The 21,526-nt window shown below is 44.6% G+C and overlaps 1 protein-coding gene across 6 annotated transcripts in view; it reads left to right on the forward strand.

The window, feature by feature from the left end:
- LOC147669891 (arylsulfatase D-like) overlaps positions 1-21,526 on the forward strand; it is a 567,561-nt gene that overhangs the window by 341,977 nt on the left and 204,058 nt on the right. For all 6 annotated transcript variants that reach the window (XM_086948166.1, XM_086948168.1, XM_086948165.1 and 3 more), the window contains exons 6-7: positions 12,496-12,919; positions 16,744-16,880. In XM_086948166.1, coding sequence (XP_086804292.1) covers positions 12,496-12,919; positions 16,744-16,880 — 561 coding nt within the window. The remainder of the gene's footprint in view (positions 1-12,495; positions 12,920-16,743; positions 16,881-21,526) is intronic.

A 21,526-nucleotide genomic window follows, 5' to 3' on the forward strand; every position in this document is an offset into this window, starting at 1 on the left:
TACGTACCACATACAGCTTTCTTTTTGGTCTATTTTAGTGTTCCCATCTTTTTTAAATTAAACTTCCTATTGCATCATGCCTGATTCAGCAGCAGCATCAGTTGCATCCTTGTAGAAGGCTGGAAGACATCTCACAGGAAAACTCCGCAGGTAGTATTTAGCTACATGCTGGCCTTCAGGAACCAAGCTACGCACTTCAGGAAATTAATTCAGGCGAACCTAGAAACCAGCCATGAGGAGATGAAATGCTGGTATGACCAGAATGCAACTCTGGTAGAAAGTGTGGGTCAAGGCCCCAGTCGAGCCTTGTGCTCTTCAGAACAAGTGGACGGAGCCTTTGAGGTGGTGGAGTACAAAAGTGATGTCACCTATATGGTGAATTTGAAGACTACCAGGAGCTCTTTGAGGGTCCTCCATGTGAACTGCCTGAAACCTCACTTTGAGAGGACTGAAGTAAGCATGCTCTTAGTGACAGATGATGGGGTGGAAGAGGAGAGTGAACCTCTTCCTGGCCTCCTGTCTACCAAGGAGCATGATGGGTCAGTGTAAGGTGTGAACCTCTCTCCTACACTGACCCTAGAGCAGCATAGTCACTATCGCCAGTTGTTGGGGCAGTTTGCCACCCAGTTCTTCCTGACCCCAGTGGTTGCCCATTGGTGTACCCAGGATATGGACACTGGGGACAGACCTCCCGTGAAAAATAAAAATTACAAGCTGACTGACAGGGTCAGAGCCAGGATCAAAGAAGAGGTTTCTTAGATGTTGGCTTTAGGGGTGATTGAGCACACCAATAGTCCTTGGCCAGCCCAGTGGTCTTGGTCCCAAATGCTGCTGCACCCAGTGCCACTCCTGAAATTCGGTTCTGAATGGACTACCATGGGCTCAATGCCATCACCAGGTCTGACGCACAAACCATCCCTAGAGCTGTTGAGCTTTTAGATCAGTTTGGAGTTCCTCAGTTCTTTGATTTAACGTCTAGGTACTGGCAGATTACCTTGACCGTGGGTGTCAAATTGAAGTCTGCATTCTCAACCCCAGAGGGTACTACCAGTTCCGGGTGATGCCCTTTGGGTTGCAGAATGCCCCTGCCACCTTTCAGAGGTTGGTCAACAAGGTGTGGGTTGGACTAGAGGATTTCAGTGCTGCCTACCTGGGCGACATCGCAGTGTTCAGTTCCAGCTGGGAAGGTCACTTGCATCACCTCTGGCAAGTGTTGAAGGCTCTACAGACGGCAGGCCTCACGATCAAGATCACTAAGTGCCAGATTGGGCAGGGCTCTGTGGTGTACTTAGGGCACCGGGTAGGAAGTGGCCAAGTGGCGCATCTACAAGCTAAGGTTGACACCATTCTAGCATGGGAGCCCCCAAGACCCAGAAAGAGGCAAGGGCCTTCTTATGTCTCACCAGGTATTATAGGAGGTTTGTCATGGGATATGGCACCATTGTTGACCCCTTGACCGAGCTGACTTCCAGGACGCATCCAGAAAGGTGATCTGGACTGATGCCTGCCAGACAGCTTTTGATGCCCGGAAGGCAACCATGTGCAAAGCGTCAGTTCTCAAGGCACCCAATGTCTCCAAGGGATTCATAGTGCACACTGACGCTTCTGAGCGTGATTTGAGAGCGGTGCCCTCACAAATTAATGAAGAGGGCCTAGACCAGCCTGTAGACTTACTTAACAGGAGACTACTACCCAGGGAACAGCGGTGGAGTGTGATAGAGCAAGATGCTTTCGCTCTGGTCTGAGCACCGAAGAAGCTAGAACCTTACCTGTTTGGGGCTGACTTTCGAGTTCAGACAGACCACAGGAGCCCGGATGGTTAATACAGATGAGGGGCGAGAACCCAAAACTGTTGAGGAGGTCTATCTCCCTACAGGGAATGGACTTTATCGTGGAACACTGCCCTGTCACAGGACCCGCCAACACTAATGGTCTGTCCAGGTTCTTTTGCCTTAGTGAAGAGAACTCCCAGGTGGTTAGGTAGTTCTCCCTATTTTTAGCTGGAGGGGACATGTGTTGTTAGACTTGTCATCTTTTGGTGTATTTCCCCTGTCTATTTACCTTCTGGTCTCCTGCTTTCAATGGTATGTTGGACCTCGTTTTGCTGGTTTAGTGCCTCTGCGCACTTTCTCACTGCTGTTCAGTGTTAAGTGCAAGTGCTCTTATGGTTACGAATTGGTGTTTCCATGTTTGTCTTATTTGATTTACTGCTAAGCCCCCGGTATAGTGCACTGTGGGTGCCCAGGGCCTGTAAATCAATTGCTGCTAGTGGGCCTGCAGCACTGGTTGTGCCACCCACACAAGCAGCCTTTCAAATGTGTCTCAGACCTGCCACTGCAGAGTCTGCACACAGTTTTTACTGCCATGTTGACCGGCAAGTGCACCCTCTCGCCCGGCCCTGAGCTTCCCTTTTCTTACATGTAAGGCACCCCTCAGATAGGCCCAAGGTACTCCAATGGGCGGGGTGCAGTGTATGTGACAGGTAGGACATGTCCTGGTGTGTGTGGCATGTCGTGATAGTGAAATACTGCCAATTTAGTGTTCACTATTGACAGGCTATCTGACCGATAGGCTAACATGGGAGTTGCTTTGTAACATCCTACAAACGTAACTTTCCATTTGGAAAAGATAGAAAAATCAGTTTAGTATGCCTGAACTCAGGATTTAAAAAGACAGCTTTTAGTAAAGATGATTTTTATTTTATGTGTTTGAAAATACCACTTTTAGAAATTGGGTAATTTCTTGCCTAATCATTCTGGGTGCCTCTGCTGGTTTGTGTATTGATTGTGTGGTTTTGGAGTGACAGGGGTAGGGGATGTGCATTCACTGTAGACAACTACAAGGGGGTTAAGGCGTGTCCTGCCTTTCCTGGGTTACTTATAGTAGAGCTGAATAGATCTGGGTTGTGTTTAGAAGATTTGGGAGGAGTTTTCCTTTCACCTTAATAGGCCCAGTCTCAGGTGCACCATGCTCTCTCCACCTCTTGCCAGGAAGCTGGAACGGAGAAGACCGAACTAGTTTGGACGAAGCTGAGAGACATTTGCAACAAAAGGAAAATGTGGTATACATATTGGGGCCCAGACTCCAGAACTTCAGAACTCTTTAGGACCAAGGAACCTGCCAAGTAGAAGAGCTTGAGAAGCTTTGAGAAGGAACTACCACTTTTCTGTGTGCTTTGCTGTGTTGGCCTGCAGTGGCGTCTTCTGTCTGGGGCAGAGAAAGGACAGGACTGAACTTTCTGCAACTTCGTTTGTTTGAGTTTCTCCAAGGGCTTGAGGTAGAGCTTGCCCCATGTTCAAGGAGTCTCAGGAACAGCAAAGACCTCAAGTTCATCTGCAACCAGCACTAGGAACTGGATGTTTTGTGCTGCAACAGAAGAAAAAGATACCTGATGCAGTCCACAGTACCGCTGCCGGCTCCGTGTCCTGAAGTCACAGCAAAGGAAACCGCCACACTTTGCACCGCAACTCTGGTCTCACCAACGCCACGTCTGATGCCGCCACCCAGACGCTGCTTGCACTGAGGCGTATGGGCACCGCACTTCACACCGCCTCGCATCACGCTGCTGCCCTGGTATCCACAACGACGACACTCCATGCCGACATTGAAGTGGCTGCTTCCACCTTGGTTTGAGGGCACCCCTCATAAGTTACACAACACACCACCCTGTCCCACACCGCAGCCTTGGCCTACTGATGCCAGCGAAATCAACTCTGGTTCATCTGCCGACTGTAGCGCTTCAGCAACTAGAATGCTGCTGCTTGCACTGTGACCCGCCAGTACAGTGACGAGTAACGCTCCACTTCGTACCTTAGCCCTGGTCTCACCGAAGCTGCTGGACACCATCACCAGGCCACTGCCTGCACCATGACCTGAGGATATCACATGCTGCAGCGCTGCACTTCACACCGTGGCCCCAACGCCTGCCTACGCCAGCACCAGCGCCCCTGACTTCAACCGCACAGAGTTCGATCTACAACGCCTGTGACTTCAAGGGCCCTACGACACCTGCATCAACCTCTGGAACTGACGCCTGCAGACACCGCCTCTGCGGATCTCATTGCGAGGTCCCCTGCACACCACATTTCTAAAGGTACTGTTTGCAGGACTTCCCGACATCCTAGCTGGCCCGCGGAGTCGTGGTCAGCCAGAACTGTTTGGATTTGTTGTTCACCACGCTATTGCCTTCAAGAAATTGTATTTTAAGTCTATTTTTGCCCATTGATATTCCTAAGAACTGTATAGTGGATTTTAATCATTCTTGGTCATGATTTGCACAGATAAAATATTGGATATATTTCTAAAATGGGTGTGGTTTTCTTTTGAAGTATTTTTACTGTATTACTACTGGTTATGTGGAAATGCTTTACACACTGCCTCTGAGATAAGCCTGACTGCTCGTGCCAAGCGACCAAGGGGTTGAGCAGGAGTTATTTTAGAAGTCTATCCCACTTAACCTGATTAGGAGTAAGTGTCCCTACTTGGACAGGGTAACAACCTGTCAACTAGAGATCCCCATTTCTAACAGTGGACAATTGCCTAGGGCCCCACCTTCCAATGGCCCCTTAGGAAAGTACACTTTTACTCTCTTTGACCTCTGTGTATTGTATTTCTCTACTTAAACCTCTCTCCCTCTCTGCTTACCTTTACTTCTCTGGCCAGTGGCGGGGGTTCTGTGCAAAGCATTTTTCAACTATTTTGTGTGACCCTGTTAAGGTTTAACATATAATTTACTATTGCTGGGCATCATGAAAGTTTGAATGAGCAGAGAAAGGGTAAACAAATTAAAATTTGTTCTGTTTAGGGGTCCCCATATTATGTCTTGCCCGGGCACCCAAAATCCGTTAGATGAGTTTAATATAGGCTTTCCTGTTAATATTCTTAGGCTAGCCTTCTAGTCACTGGGTATGGTGTACTTTATCACGTCCCTTGCAGAAATGTTCTTCGTGGTAGAGAGAGAAGTCTACTTTTTGAACCTTCCGATGTTAATTTCCTTTGACATGAGGGAAATATCACTTTTCAAACCTTTCAGTGTTAGGTCTACTTGAAAGATGGATGAATGTGTTTTAGAAATGTCCTTATTAGTTGTTCTTGAACGACTGCAAATTCTGAACCTTTAGCTGCTGTGAATGACACAGGAATCTACCTTTCTAGCAAAAATATGCCGCTCAATTCCTCTTCCTACTAGACCAGGTTTTCTGTCCCAGCACCATTCTTGCTGTCACTTTATTTCTGAAATGGTGCTGTGAATACCACAGCCACTTCATATCCAGTGCCAAGGTCCTACTCCTCTAAATGACCAAACGTTTTTCTGCCTTTACAATATTTTGCACCACTCCTCCCCTCGTTGTCTGTGCAGGCATTTTCCTTTCAGGTCCCTTCCCTTTTCCCTGTCCAAGCACACAATGTCCTGTGGTTCTTATTTTTTCCCCCTTCTGTTACCTGAGATGTCCTGGGCTGTGAATGGTGGATGGTGTAAACCCCCTAACACTTGTCAGTTCTACTTACTCGTCACCCTTTTTAGAGGGTATATCAAAACTCTCTCCAAGGGTCTCATAAATAACTTGAAGATGTCAATATTTTGCATAATTCACTACAGTCAGGATGTATGCACTTTAGGGTGCCTTGACTCAATTTATGCTGTCTTTAAAATTCCCTTTATATACCTGACTCTTTGGCAGCAAATTTCCTTGATGCAGAGAAGGTATTTCATTCTATCGAATTACTTTTTCTGGTTGACGTTCGTTAGAAGTTTTGGCCCCTTCTTCTGTCTTGGATTATCGCTTGTTACACCATGCCTACTGCGGCAATGTAGGTGAATGGAATAATATCTGACGTGTTTAAAGATTACAAGATAATGGTGCCCCTTTCCCAGTTTTGTTTGCTTTAACAAGGAAGAAGGGTTTGCAGGATTAGGCAAGACTAAATGATCCTGCTTAATCCTTTCTATTGTAAGGACAGTTGTGAGGCTAGTCCATCTATGTATCCTTACAACATAATTTTTTTACTGCTGACCAATGATTTACAGTTTTCAGACTCCTCTCGCCAGTCAAGGTCTTTGAATAGCACTTATGGAAATCTATAAACTTTACCAAATGCAACCTCATTCCAGTTTAAGAATATTCATTTGGATTCCTTGCGTGTATTTATCGTCTTTCTATTGATTACATGAAAGTTCTGACACATTCACCCCCAGATCTGTGACTGGGGTGGATGTTTTGCCAATGTGCAACATTCGGTTCATCATCTTGTATGTTTTGCTGTTCACCCTATGTGGGAAGGGAGTCGTGGGTCCCGTGCTCACTACACCACTGGAGTCAAGCTATCCTGGCTGAAGACGGCTGATTGTCAGAAACCGGTCCTAGGATGCTTGATTCCGGTCCAGGGGAGATATGGCTTGGCAGTTCGATCTGGATTGTGAATCAAGAGACAACCAAGTCGCACAAGCACCCTCTACAAAGTCAATTCTCAAAGGAGCGAGCTATTCCAGATATAGGTTCCACCTTTGTGCCTTCAGAATATTAGGCCCCACGTAGAGTATTATAAGACATAGGGACAGTTGTAGAGATATGCCTTGGTAGGGTAGTACGACTCGCTGCGTGGAGATGAATCTTATCTTACTGAGGTAAAGGTTCCTTGAAGACCTTGATAAGTCTTTACGTTCGTTCTCACCGGCGCCGAGTCTCCAGTGCCGGGCACTGGAGACTCGGCGCCGGTGAGAACGAACGTAAAGACTACGTGGGGCCTAATATTCTGAAGGCACAAAGGTGGAACCTATATCTGGAATAGCTCGCTGTGATCACCACACCTAATAGGATTTTTAATATCGACGCTTCATACTTGTATCCTTTTGAAACATAGACCTCTCCGACGCCAGACCAGTATAGACTAACAAAGATAGCCTTGAAAAAGCCCTGGTGAGGGCGAAACATGTGTCGGCAGTGTAAAGCTGGAAAACTTTTAATATGTTTGACTAATAAAGAACTTGAAGTACAACATTTGTTTTTGGATCCATATTTTGAAGCTCCTATTGAATCTACGGTTTAAGTCGGTGTAACAACCTTGAAAAAATACCATTATCCTACAGAAATGCTCCTTTGAGAATTGACTTTGTAGAGGGTGCTTGTGCGACTTGGTTGTCTCTTGATTCGTGGTACTTGCATTAAGTTGCATTGTTCAAACACCCCTGGTGGTGGTTGTTTTATCAAGTTCGCAGTGCACCTCTTTCTGATACTTCATGCATAATATGTTCAGTGAGAATAATCTTTACAGAAGGTGCAGACGTTCTCTCTGAGTGAGGAACACTACCACCAAGTTTGTTGTATCGATCTGGATTGTTTCCATGAGGCACAGGGTCTAGACTGATTTGCATATGGCCATGCCTGAACTGGGGTGGCGTGGTGAGCAAAATAACCATGGATTAAACCCAGATCTGTGAATGTTTTGCCAATGTGCAACATTCCTTCCATCACCTTGTGTGTTTTACAACGCTCTGTTAGCCAGAATAATGATTGCTTGCAATACTTTAGAACTTTTTGCACTTTTTTGTATGCTTAGTAATTTTTTAGAATGTTATTAAGGAAGTTTATCCTTTCAGCGAACTCTTGTTTGGTTTGGTCGAGATTTTAAACTCAAAAATGCATCTTTCTATTGCGATATCCCACCCTTAGTTTTGGCGCCTTAGGCCCCTCTTATGTAATGCTCAATTTTTCTATCAGTGCAATACTGGGTATAGTTTAGGCCGATGGTTTGTTGACCACTTGAACCAAAAAACAGTGTGCTAATGGCGTGAATGCCATCCTCGACCTGTCCGGCTGTCACCTGATTCAGTACTATAGACCTCAGCTAAGGATGCAATTGCTTACTCGAGGTAGCAGTTACATGAATTATGGTCTACGCTTTACGAGCTATGTTTGCTACATAAAATAGGATGGATCTTTACTCAGGCCTGAATTCATTCAGTAGTTGGATTTACCCTATGTTGGCAAGACAGATACCATTTAGTGGGCTCTTTTAAAGACTGATAAGTCGAATTTCATTAATTATTCAGCCACAGCTCTCTTTTATCAGTATAATCTCCAAAATTTCTTTATAACTGAAACTTGTTAAATCCATCATAGTACCTCGATCTTAGACGAACTGGTTCTGCAGGGCTGTAAAAACATACATGCAGATCAAGTGGGTAAAAGGTACTGAGTAATAGCATGTATACCTCAAGATACCCTATCGCTAATGCAGAGCATTTCTAGGAATATTCGACATGTGACAATCTTGTCCTAAAATTGATCACTAAATTCCTTCAAGTTAGGTTTATTTTAGTTTATCTTCCTCCTCATTCTCCATCCGCCACAGTGGATCTGTTATTTGAAGACATTAGCAATTTCTGCTTACGAAAAGAAAATCTTGTGTTTGTAGATCATGGTCTAGGATTGGAAATACCTACTGCTCACACCTTACGTTTTTTCAGAAAATCTGGGCATTTTTAAACCTCAACTTTTATCCAGTCAGCTAATCCATTCGAGTGGTCACACTCTTGACCTAATTTTAGCTGCATTTCAGGATCTAATCATTCATAAGCCAACCCTTCGATGAGGTCAGATCATTTTGACATTCACTTTATTCTCCCTCTTCTTGTGATAAAGACAATAACCCCTAGAAGGTTAGGAATGAAGTGCTTCCTTGGAAATTGTCTTTGTCTAAAGATAGTGAGGATATAAGCTCCTACTAACTGGATTTACATTTTCTACTTAATTTACAGACCATCTTACTACCTTATTAATACATTTAGTGAAAGGATACGTTTTATCTATAAGAAGACGTTCCCTTATCATTAAAAGTCTATCCCATTTAGAAGGAAAAATAATCCATGGTTACCCCGGATCTAACCAAATGTAAATTCGAGTTATGGCCGTTACAATGCCACAAGTGTAAAGACTACTTCTTGTATTCAAAACATATATATTCTACCAAGACAAAAATATATTCCTGAAAAATCAAAGGAGCAAATTAAAACCTCACAACTTGTCTAAGCTAATAACACTTTAACGGAATAATTTTTTCCCATTGTAAAGTAATTGGAACATTTTAATGTTGCTCAACACGATATACCATCTTTGGCTGAACTATGTGATAAATTATCCAGGCTCTTTATCGACAAAATGACCTCTATGAGGAAGCATATGAACGCATAGACTCATTCATAAACCACCACAAGTAACTCACTCTGCTCCCCAGATATTTTTGAGGCACCCTTAGAAGAATTGTAACTATTACAGAATCACACTTCATTGAGATGGCATCTAATGGTAGCCTTTCAGGGTCCCCATTAGCTATGGTTATTCTGAAATACATGCAGGACTTGACAGTTGTTAAGTCCAAAGATTGTTTAAATATTGAATTGCTCCGTAAAGTCTAATTCCATTCCTCAGGTTACCGGTACTGTTTTAGGTGTGCTGACGCTACAGATCGCATCAGGGTCATGAATTAAGTTTTTTTTATTTTCTTTTTATTTCCAAGTTTTACTGCTTCCCTTTATTGACTGGCTCGTGTAATGTGTCAATCCTGAGGAAAGCATCTGTCCTGCACTTGCTGGGAGTTGCACATGTCGGAACATGCACTTCAAGGTAACTGACATAAGAAGGGGGTGGCTTTGGTTTATCCATGCTGTAGGTCTCCATTTGTAGGTTCAATTTTTTTTGTACAATAAGCATGGGCGAAATTTTTGAATTCGCGGATTTCACCGCGAATTCGCAGATTTTTCCGCGAAATCGCAGATTTTTTTGCGGTTTGCCCTGCAGTACTTTCTACTGGCTAATCCAGTAAGTGCGCCCTCATTGGGTAAATGTATAGTGCTTTTACTACACTGCAGCTGCGTAAAGGGCCAGAAGATGTGTCTCCAGTGACCATGTGTGCCTGTAACACAGGCACACATGGTCACTGGAGACACATCTTCTGGCCCTTTATGCAGCTACAGTGTAGTAAAAGCACTATAGGGCAGATTTACAAGCCGGTTGCGCCTCTTTTGCGTCGCAGTTGTGTCACTTTTGTGACGCAGCGGCAGCACAAAAGATGTGCCATGGTGCTGGGTATTAACAATGTGACGCATCTGAGAGATGCGTCACGTTGTAAAGCCCTGCGCCATCAGGAGGCGTTCTGGCGCAGGGGAGGGTGTTCCTGCGCAGGAACGCCTCCTAAAAGTGGCTGAGTAAAATCTACAAGATTTCACTCAGTCACTTTTAGGCCAATGCTGCGTCAAAACCCTGCGCCTGCTTGAAGCAGGCGCAAGGCTTGCCGCAGCATTGGGGAGATAGGGCCCCCCAGAGCATTGCTGGAGCTGCGTCGCGCTTGCAAAGCAGCTCCGGCAAGGCGCTGCTTTTACGCCACAGACGCGTGACGCATCTGTGCCGTTTTTGCTACATGGTGCGCCGCATTGTAAATGCGGCGCACCATGGGTGGCGGAGCTGCGGCGCACTATAACTGGCGCATCCCTGGGGATGTGCCAGTTATTGTAAATCTGCCCCTATACATTTAGCCAACGAGGGAGCACTTACTGACAGTAGAAAGTACTCCAGTTGAGTAGAGGTATTGCACAAAAAGGTGGCATCTTGGTGGACAAACCAGGGCAGTGCGGGACTTATTATGCCCCCTGTTAGACTCGTTTTTTGTGCCCTTCTGCCCTCTGTTAGACTCGTTTTCCCTTGTTTTTTGTGCCCTTCTGCCCTCTGTTAGACGCGTTTTTCCCTTGTTTTTCTGCCCTTCTGCCCTCTCTTAAACTCGTTTTTTGTGCCCTTCTGCCCTCTGTTATTCCCTTGTTTTTGTGCCCTTCTGCCCTCTGTTATTCCCTTGTTTTGTGCCCTTCTGCCCTCTGTTAGACTCGTTTTGTGTGCCCTTCTGCCCTCTGTTAGACTTGTTTTTGTGCCTTTCTGCCCCCTGTTAGGTTCGTTTTTTGTGCCCTTCTGCCCTCTGTTAGACTCGTTTTTCCCTTGTTTTTCTGCCCTTCTGTCCTCTGTTAGACTGTTTATTTGTGCCCTTCTGCCCTCTGTTAGAGTCGTTTTTCCCTTGTTTTTCTGCCCTTCTGCCCTTTGTTAGACTGCTTTTTGTGCCTTTCTGCCCTCTGCATCACCACATCATCACTCAGCGCTACCCCAGCATCACTCAGCACCACCACATTATCACTCAGCGCCACCACGTTATCACTCAGCACCACCACAGCACCACTCAGCACCACCACAGCATCACTCAGCACCACCACAGCATCACTCAGCACCATCACAGCATCACTCAGCACCACCACAGCATCACTCAGCACCACCACAGCATCACTCAGCACCACTCAGCATCACTCAGCACCACCACATTATCACTCAGCACCACTCAGCACCACCACAGCACCACTCAGCACCACCACAGCACCACTCCACAGCACCACAGCATCACTCAGCGCCACCACAGCATCACTCAGCGCCACCACATTATCACTCAGCACCACCACAGCACCACTCTGCACCACCACAGCACCACTCAGCACCGCCACAGCACCACTCAGCACCACCACAGCACCACTCAGCGCCACCCCAGCATCAATCTGCGCAACCATTCAACAACAACTGGTTCAAATATGTTCTCTCAATGTTTCAAGCTTTATTACAAATGTCACAAAAAGATGTTAATATTTCACATCTGTTATTGGATTTTCGTCACAAAAAAATACACTGAACATAATCTTCACAAAAGTTATTTACAAAAGTTTAAGCTATTGCCATTATAAATTAAAATCACTTTTATTTAAGTATTAATTATTTAAAAAAATTAAAAGCCATTGTAATTTGTAATATCAATACATCTAAGTCACGTAAATACAAAACATGTTGCATTACAAATGCTATAGGTGTCACATTTGCGAAAGTTATAACTATTGGCATTGTAAATGACAAAGCTATTAATTTAGCTATTTTCAAAACCAACACATAAAGAAAAAAAAATTCATTTACAAGACCAATAGCTCAAACTTTCCTAATGCGAGACCTATTGCATGGCAAAAGCTTGTTTTTATATGGCAGTGCTTCCTGTTGAGGTTCAATTTTCGTGACAGGCGTAACTATTCTCTGACCCTGCTTCAAGGGTCAGAGCAGGGTCAGAGAATAGTTGCAAATAAGCAAGGAGGCTCCAGGAAGCACTTACAGGCTTACAGCAGCAGGTGCCCAATTTGAAGTTAATTTCTTTGTAACCCTTTTGTAAAAGGTTACAAAAAATTAGCTCCAACTTTTGCACCTGCTGCTGTAACCCTGTAAGTGCTTGGCTGATTTGCGGATTTTACCGCGATTTCGCAAGATTCGCGGATCGCGAAATCGCGGACAATCCGCAAATTCCACGAGCGGAGCGAATTTTCAGCTTTAGTGTACAACATGCGATTGCAAACTATAAAATCAATAAAGAGCAATTAAATTTTTTTTTAGCATGGTTGCTGTGTTTTTTAATTCTTACTTTTGTACGCAGGAAAATGGCACCTTGGTGTGAACTGTGAATCTGCAAGCGACCACTGTCATCACCCTCTTAACCACGGCTTTGATTATTTTTTTGGCATGCCTCTTACACTTCTGAACGATTGTAAAATCAAGATGCCTTCAGAACTACATTCCGCTTTTAAAGACAAACTCCGGTTTTACACTCAAGCCATCAGCCTTGCTGTCATTACCCTGGTAGTTGGAAGACTCACTGGTTTGTTGCCAGTTAGCTGGAAAGCGATCACCGGCTTTGCCTTTTGCGGCCTCCTCTTATTCATTTCTTGGTACTCCTCTTATGGATTCATCCGCTATTGGAACTGCTTGCTAATGAGGAACTACGAAATCACCGAACAGCCGATGGATCTAGAAAGGACAGCCTCTCTTGTGGTGAAGGAAGCTCGTGGGTTCATTAAAAGGTAAGTATAATGAGGCATGTACTCAATTCAGTTCAATAAATCTTTATTCTGTAATCCAAATCACCGTAAAAGAATAAAAGTGAAAAAAATAATAACAAATTCATACGTAATGAAAATAGACAATAAAATTACTCATAAAAACAAGAATATTAAGATAATTTCGACTCCATGGATACCCAAACACATTGTAAAAAAGATAAAACTGTAAAAATCACCCAGTCAGTGAGAAACACCTGAAGGTACATCAGGGCAGGCCTAACTTGATTAAAATTCAAAGATTTCAGCAAAACCCTTCCTCGGCCAGCTAAAGTATGGGCAAAACATTATAAAATGGAGCATATCCTGCGGAGACAGACCGTCGCTGCCTCAGGGTACCCTTTCCTCAACCCGCCTCACCCACATGGGGATGCCAGCATGTGATGCAATTAATTAAGTCCGACCCTGGTCAATAAGAACCTATCATGCTGTGAGGCATGTACTCAATCCAATTCAATATTTGCTTTATTCGATTCAAGTATTAAATCATCAAAGCACAAGAAGTATCTTTCAACATTTAAAAATAAGCATTCATAATTTAAAAGTTTATCAAACTGATTAAACTCCATTACAATTACCATAGATATGAAATAACAGACAGATTTCAAAGTGTGAGCCGCATGCTCAGGAGGTAACAAAATCATCATGTGAATCAATTAGTTTCAACAAAAGTTGGACCTTGCATCAATTACCTTGTTCTGACCACCCAGTCAGATATTTTGCAATATGACTAGTGACATTTTCATCAGCTAGAGATTGAAGCCTTATAAATGCGGGTCAACATTGCCTCAAGCCTAGCATCTTTAAATAAGGCACAATCCATCTTCTCCTAAGTACAGTATAAAATTTACAAAAAAACATAATGTGGATTGTCGACTGATTAGATACAGAGTCACAAGGACAGGGGCAGGTGGAACGTGACCAGTCGTTTATTTGGGGAAATGTAACCTGGTTGTGAAAGTTGCCTAAGCGTAGGCGCGTCAGTAAGAACCTATCATAATTACTTGGGGTATATAATAAATAAATTTTTATCCCTGTTTGAATCAAGAGTAATTGATTGTCTCTGACTGTCTGTTTCATAATGATAGAAGACAGCCTGATCGTCTCCAGATGATTTAAACATAAAGTTTTTAGGTCCTTCCTCGAGATATGAAGCATGGAATCAGGATTGTCAAACAACTCAATATGGTCAGGGTCACCCAAATTTTTTTAAATATATGCGAGCCAGTCGATGTAATTTACCTGCTGCAGTTTCAAAGAATCTAAAATCACTTCCCGATTTAGGCCTGTAGATATACCTGTCCAGACCTTATGCCATAATAAAATCGGCTGGGTTTTAATAAGGTCAGACAGGTATGGCAGGCCCAGTTCAGCATGGCAGATGTCAGTAGCTGTGCTATCATGGACAGCCAAGAGGTATCTTAGAAAACTATTTTCAACTTGTTGGAGTGGCTCCACATTTACTTGGCCCCAAATGCCAGCCCCATACAAGGCAACAGAGATACATTTGGCTTAATATATTACCAGGAGGTCATCAAATGGGCGCTTGCCCAACCTCCTTGCAAAATGAATCAGAGCACCTGTAGCTTCAGCAAAAAGTAATTTTCTGCAATTGACAGCTTTTGCCCACAAACCCCTATTGTCAACAAAAAAACCCGAGATATGAAAAATGATCTACAAAATCAAGTTTCCCGCTATGTATGAAAATATTGCGGCTCTTTACACTGGGCTTATTACATTTCATGACAAAGGTTTTTGAGGCATGTACTCATAAAACAATTATTCAGCATTAATGCATCTCCTGATGTTAGGCCCATGCCTTAAGTAGTGGAGCAGAAGAGTTTACTTTTATAATAGAAATACAGCCGATTTTTTGTATTTCAGAAATCAAAATGGAAAAATAAACACAGAGCTCCAATGTATAAGTACTGATACAGTACAAATATTCCATAAACATTTCAAAATATATAAAAATCAAGAGAACATAATCCTATTGATTGGTAATTTAAGTCAAGTGACGCATTCTTGTTTTCTAGGCCTCGTTTTCAGGTATGGCATAACATTTTCTTCCATTTTTATTCTCTATTTTTCAATATTTGGTCGTTGTATAGGCATAAAATTACAATACCTGGTACATTCAGGGAAAACTTGAATTAAGTTGATGTTACCTACCCACTCTGATAGACAAATAAATTGATCAGTGCATAAGACAACTTACGTTTGCAGGAAATAACAATTATGCAACCAACGAAAGTGCGAAAGCCTGATATTACAAAAGTAATAGTCCAATGGTTGAGCCAAGTGCTTTAAGTGGGCTGAAAAATATTTGTATTGGGAAGAGGGGAGATTGGTGGCCTCTACCTAGTGTCACACATTTTAGGTGTAACTAACGTAAATTAGTCATTGTCCCTGCATATTTGCATTGAGACCTTGTTGCCAATCAATTAGGAGCTCCTTTGAGCGCATCTGCAATCTCACACACCATGTGCTGGTCCATGTTGGCATGTGTTAAATGATTCTCAACCAAGGGTGCCTGCACAGCCAGCATTTAGGTGCTAGTGGTATATTCAGTCTCCAGTGTCGAGAAGAGTTCATTGTCAGAATAACGGGCAGTACCTCACCTGCCCTGCTGTATCATCAATTCTCAACCAAGCCCTCAGCCTACCTCTGTATGTATAATTGGGGATCTGGTTGCCGAGACATGATATAGGACTGTCCTCCATCTTGGGACTTGGAGCCAGTGCCAAAGAGATCTCTTCACACACTGACAGTGCACCTGTGGTGCACCGTGAACAAAAAGTAATTTTACAGGGCCACACAGCAAAAGCCAGCATGTGAACTTCAGCTTCCCACAGTCTAAATCCTCATGACTGGCTCACCTTCCAGCTGCCTTCCCCTGCAGGCTGAGACAATCCCGGAGATCCGTGATGATGCAGGGTCAGTAAGTCACTCAATCACTGTACCTCCAGGGTTGGGAGTTCAGAGGGTTAAAGAAGAGGATAGGAGTGGGAAATGAAAGGGGAGATGTGTTTCAGGCTAGATCAAGCTAGACTAGGTGTTCTGGGTTTGGTAACATCAGGTGGGCAAAGTGATGCGAGCTGGCCCGAGACCTCCTGCTCTGTCCTGGGCTGTGTTTACACAAAATACCCATAAGTATGAATGTCAATAGGCTGGGCAGAGGTGGAACAGAATTGAAGTGCAGTGATAGGATGTGGCCCAGCAAGCCTCATTTCTGTATCACTGATAAACAGCAAATTGTATAACAAAGAGTAGAAAGGACCCTACTGCAGGACATATGTGGTACACTGGGTCCCTATATTTCAGATAGGCCCAGGATCCACATGGCTCTCCTGGTGTTTGTAGACCCCAGGCCCATTTACTGTAGCCATTGCACATGGTCATTGAGAGGAAGTTGGGTTGTTCAGCAAAGTTGATGGTTGCAGGTCATTCTGAGTCATAAAAGTAGTGTGTCTCTGGTTTTCAGAAATGCCTAGGTCTGATAGAGCTCCCTAGGTGCAGGAGGACCAATGCCCCAAATACTACTTCCAACCCCTATGTCAATTGAGAGGAAATTCTGTGTTTTTATCCAGGAATTGACATTTGCAGGGCATTCTGGGCCAGAAAACCTTGTTAGAAGTTAAGAAAGTTTAAGAGCGAATTGCTCCAATTGTCCCAAAAAAGCATAGCGTTCTGGGGGACAAAAGGCTTAGCAGCAAAGCGGTTAATTGTGTTGTTGACAAACATATCTGTTTGTCCATTTCTAATGATGACTGTTATTCCTTTTTCAGAAACCAAATGGGGCCTTTCCTTCTCTTTGTTTCCTTCCTGCATGTGCACACTCCGCTCGTTACCACTGCAAGGTTTCTTGGCAAGAGCAAACATGGACTGTATGGAGACAATGTGGAGGAGATGGACTGGATGGTTGGTAAGTTTGATTTTATGAGTAGGCTTGCAGGTGCAGCTTTCACAGAGACTACTATTACATTCCTCACCCAATTAATAAAGGTTTTCACAAATAATATCTCGGTCTTCACTCACTTTCTTTGCAAGTGCTCTCAACCAGATGCAGACAAAGTAAAACTCGCTTGTCTCATCATTACATTAATTTATAACTCTAACCCTTCAGAGGAGCACCACCTTGTTATCCATGAAACAGGCAGTAGAAATGGAAGTCCGCCATTTGGAGACACCTTAACCAAATGTATTAATCAAACACTTATTTAAGAAATCACAGTTTGACACGCCAAGCCATAAAACCAAATTCACTGTACCTGCTAGTTTTTTTGACATTGACACACCTCTTCCCACACTGAATGGTACTCTCCACATCTTTGAGGATGCATATGCTCCTTGTGGTTTGAAAAGATCAAACCAAACCCCTATGCAAAATGGAATGCTGATTCTCCGGAACAACACCTCCTTGTGGAACGACTCCTGGTGGCCTTCGGAACTAGGACCAACGTCCACTCCGACAGACCATACATGCAACCTTGGCATTATCCTGGACAGCAGGCTCATCATGAAACACCAGATCAATACTTTCTCTTCCACCTGCTTCCTCACACTTCGCTTGTTGTGTAGGATTTCTAAATGGCTCCCTATTAACACCAGACGAACCATTACTCAAGCCCTAGTAATCTATGTAGGAATCACGATGCACCGCCTGAGGAGACTACGGACCATACAGAACTCAGCAGCCAGACTCATCCTCTACCTCCCCAGATGAACCTTCACTGCACCAGCTCATTATCCCGCTTACACTCGCCGCTGCCTCGAATACAGGGGCATGTGCATGGCCTCACCGAGACTGGGGGTGACTAGCTCTGTTTCCGGACGGCTCTGAGTCACTGGGGAGCTGTGCAGACCAAGTGAGGTGGATGCAGAGGAGCCGACCTGGAGTCCCCCAAGATGGCACCAATCGCTACTCCGGAGAGCTCGCAGCGGAGGGCGTGAGGTGGACCCAGCTGATACAGACGTCGGCAGGCTTGCACTTGATGTGCTGAGTCCTCAACCGCGGACTCGGCGCCAACACCGAGAGCGACACAGGCAGAGCACCAGTAACTTTCACTTTTCCCGACATGGGGAGCTGGGTGCTATGGCGGGGTCCGTTACCGCCGTGTTGGTTTAAGGGGTATGGAAGGGGGGCCCCCTCGAAATCACAGCCTGCAGGGCATCTGCTGCCAATCGGACCGACTGGGATCACCGCCATTTCCTTGACTACCGCAGCGAGTGCCGTCCGTCTAGTGGAGAGCTACTAGACTCCCTGATCCCGGCCCTGGAAGTGGCGAGGGCGCCTCCTGGTAACGGTGGCGAACTGGATCAGGGTTGAGACTGGGTGCCCTGTCTAGGGGTGTGCTACTGTGCCCACTGAAGGTGAGAGACTTGTGCTTGGGACTGCTTTCCCCTTGGGGCCCTCCGTCTTGCCCCGTGGTGGGGGACCTCATCTGTGGGGACCTCCGGACTGTGACCCCATACGATGTGGTGGAAAAAGGCTGGGCCCTGTGAGATACTTCTGAACTGATGGTCCTGTGCGAATGCTCGGGCCCCAAGACTCTTGGTGTGCAGCACTGCTCACTGAGCTAGCGTTGGGGTACGTGCCCTTGCAGGCCCTGGAAAAACTGCTATTGGGGTTGCAGGGGGTGGCGGAACGGGTAAGCTGGAACCCGCAGCACTGCAGGAACACTCAATATGAGCAAAGGCTGAACTTTATCCCCATCTCGGAGTCTGATAAGGTGACTCTCGTCTGACTCCGGAGCTGGTGACGCTGCGCCCCTGGTACTATGAGGAAACCGAGAGGGAAACAGATGGGGGCACCCCCAGACCCTGAAGACTCGGCGTCGGACCGCAGATGGCAGGATTCCCCTGAGCCCCCGGCTGAGAATCTGGTCCAGCAACAGTTAGCCCAGATTTGGCAGGTGATAGCGGACACTAAGGACACTCTCCACCAGGACATTGTGAATTTAGCGGTGGGGCTGGGGCTCCTCCGCGTGGAACTCACTAAACTCGCTGATCGGGTGAAGCAGACAGAGGTGTCCCTAGAGAGCATGGTGCTGGCTCAGCAGTTCATCACTGCTCAGATGGGGGACATCACCCACTGGGTTCAAGTTTCTGGCACAGCTGCACATAGTCTTAGATGGCAAGACTCACTTTTGCGAGGACCCCAAGGAAGCGTGGGACTAGATTGAATCCTACAAAACTGGCTGCGATCCAGCGGGGCAGCGAAATGAACCAGGCATGAAGAAACATCGCTTGCACCGATCGAGGTGCACAAGGCGTCAATGCACTGTCTTGCAGGCATCAACTGCATCCCAGACGGAAAAGGAGAGGTCGGCTGCATTGCAGGTGGTTTTACAACTGTTTCAAGATCGCCAACGAATGTCTGTAGTAGGCACTGGGTCAAAGAAGAGGTCAGATGGATCAGCGTCTGAAGAGTCTAATGCTGACAGTGTTACAATGCCGCATGTTACTCAGGGAACAGCCAATGAGTCAGAGTCAGAGTCAAAAACACTTTATTCGATTGTTTTAAAATCATAAAAGTATGCTACAGAACCACTTGCAATCATACAAACAAGTTATTAAAATCGGATGTATGACATTACAATGCATGCTTTTACCACGCATGCCTTTACATCGCAAGCTTTACAACGTATGCTTTTACAACGCATAGTTTCGAGGGGTGCTGGATAGTGAATAGTTTAATTTACTATTCCAACTCCAGTCCCCGTGGATAGTAGGGAAGGTGTTGGATAGTAAATTAAATCTATTCCCTATCCTAGAGCGCCCCCCAGTGCAATGCGTTGTAATGGCATGCGTTGTAATAGTTGCGTCGTAAAGGCTCTGCGAGGTAAAAGTTGCGTTGTAAAGGATGTTCCCCATTAAAATCATGCTGAAAGTTAATATTAAAAAGAAAAGAATATATATAAAAACATCATTACCTTCATATTAACAATAATATCAATCTTATAAGGCCTTAACTGTATACAAAGTTTAAGATATTAGCAAACAAGAATATCTATACAGTTCTATGTACAAAGTGCTAGCAGCCTGGGGAAAAAGTGCAAAACGTGCGGATCATGAGTTCATATTTAACACGGGTCAGAATTACAGAAGACATTGACCTATTATTTAGTTCCAGCAATCATTCAACTTTAATTATTCAAACGTAATCTTTTTTGTTTGATCGGATTGACAATGTCAGGAAGTTGGCTACCCCATACATTACTACTGTAGTTTCCATGAGCTGCAAATACAGTAAGGCTGGTTTAACTTGCATAAAATCTTGACCTCTCAGAATTGGTTTAATGTATCTTTCCCTCCCATCCTTATAAAAGGGGCAGAAGAATACAAAATGTAATAAATCCTGATCTGAGAAGTGATCACATTTGCAGGGGGCACATTCATCGGGCTTACACAATTTTTCATAATCTCCTAGCAGAAGGTGAGCTTGGTTAAATCGGAATTTTGTGAGGACCCACCTATGAAAAGGTTTGTTTACTATCGTCAGATAAGGTTGAGTTGTTAACGAAGTAATCATCATATAGTGGGCCCTGACAGTTGGTTTTAAAATTTCGCTAGCCTCTCTCTCTGCTTCCTTCTTCCCTATGAAGTTTTTCTTCACCCAGTCGGTGTCCTCTCTCATCAGACTCTCGGGGTTTGTATATAGCTCTGGTCGGCCTAAGTATACTGCTATGGTTTTAATGTAATGTAGCCAACCAATCTTAGCCACATTTTCCCTCCCCATACAATCCCTAATGATCACATGATTTAAAATTAAAGCTGGATTAAGCCATGTCCTAATCCATGACAGTAGTGGGGCCAAAGACAATGAGTCTTCAATGTACCCTATCCCCAATTCCATGTGTACGGAAAAAGCTGGGGTGGATTTAGGAAGGCCCAGTAGGGATCGCAAAAATAAGTTCTCCTCTCTTTGTATATGGGCCAGATTTTTATAACCCCATATCGCTGCCCCATACCTCGCAATGGACAGGGTTTTGGCTCTATAAATTGCTAATATTGCCTCAGCTGGTTTGCCTCCCAACCTTTTTGCAAAGCCTAGAATGGCGGCAGCCGATCTTTTTACTGCCGCTGCTTTGCTTGTAATTTGTGGTGCCCATGTCCCCTTCTCATCGAACACCACACCCAAGTAAGTAAAAACTTTGACTTTGGATAACACTGAGCCATTACAGGTAAGGGTTTTAATGCTGTTCTTACGTTTACCTACTGCCATAACATGGGATTTCTCAATGTTAACTAATAAATCCAAGCTTTGCATAAAAGCCCCAAAAGAATTTAAAAGACGTTGTAGACCATTAGGGGTTCTTTACAACAGTACCGTATCGTCGGCATATAATAAAACCGGCGTTAAAGAGCCACCCATACGTGGTACATCAATGGAGGCCGTCTCCAGAGTCTTTCCCAGTGAATTAATATAAAGCGAGAATAGCATTGGTGCCAGAATGCACCCTTGGCGCACCCCCCTTCCTGATTTGAAAAAGGCAGTACAATTTCCCTCTTGTGACATGCGTATAGTCGCCCTCAGATCGCTATGAATTCGAGCCAGAAAATTCACTA

The sequence above is a fragment of the Lissotriton vulgaris genome, unplaced genomic scaffold (assembly GCF_964263255.1).
Source record: "Lissotriton vulgaris unplaced genomic scaffold, aLisVul1.2 SCAFFOLD_269, whole genome shotgun sequence".
Taxonomy (NCBI): domain Eukaryota; kingdom Metazoa; phylum Chordata; class Amphibia; order Caudata; family Salamandridae; genus Lissotriton; species Lissotriton vulgaris.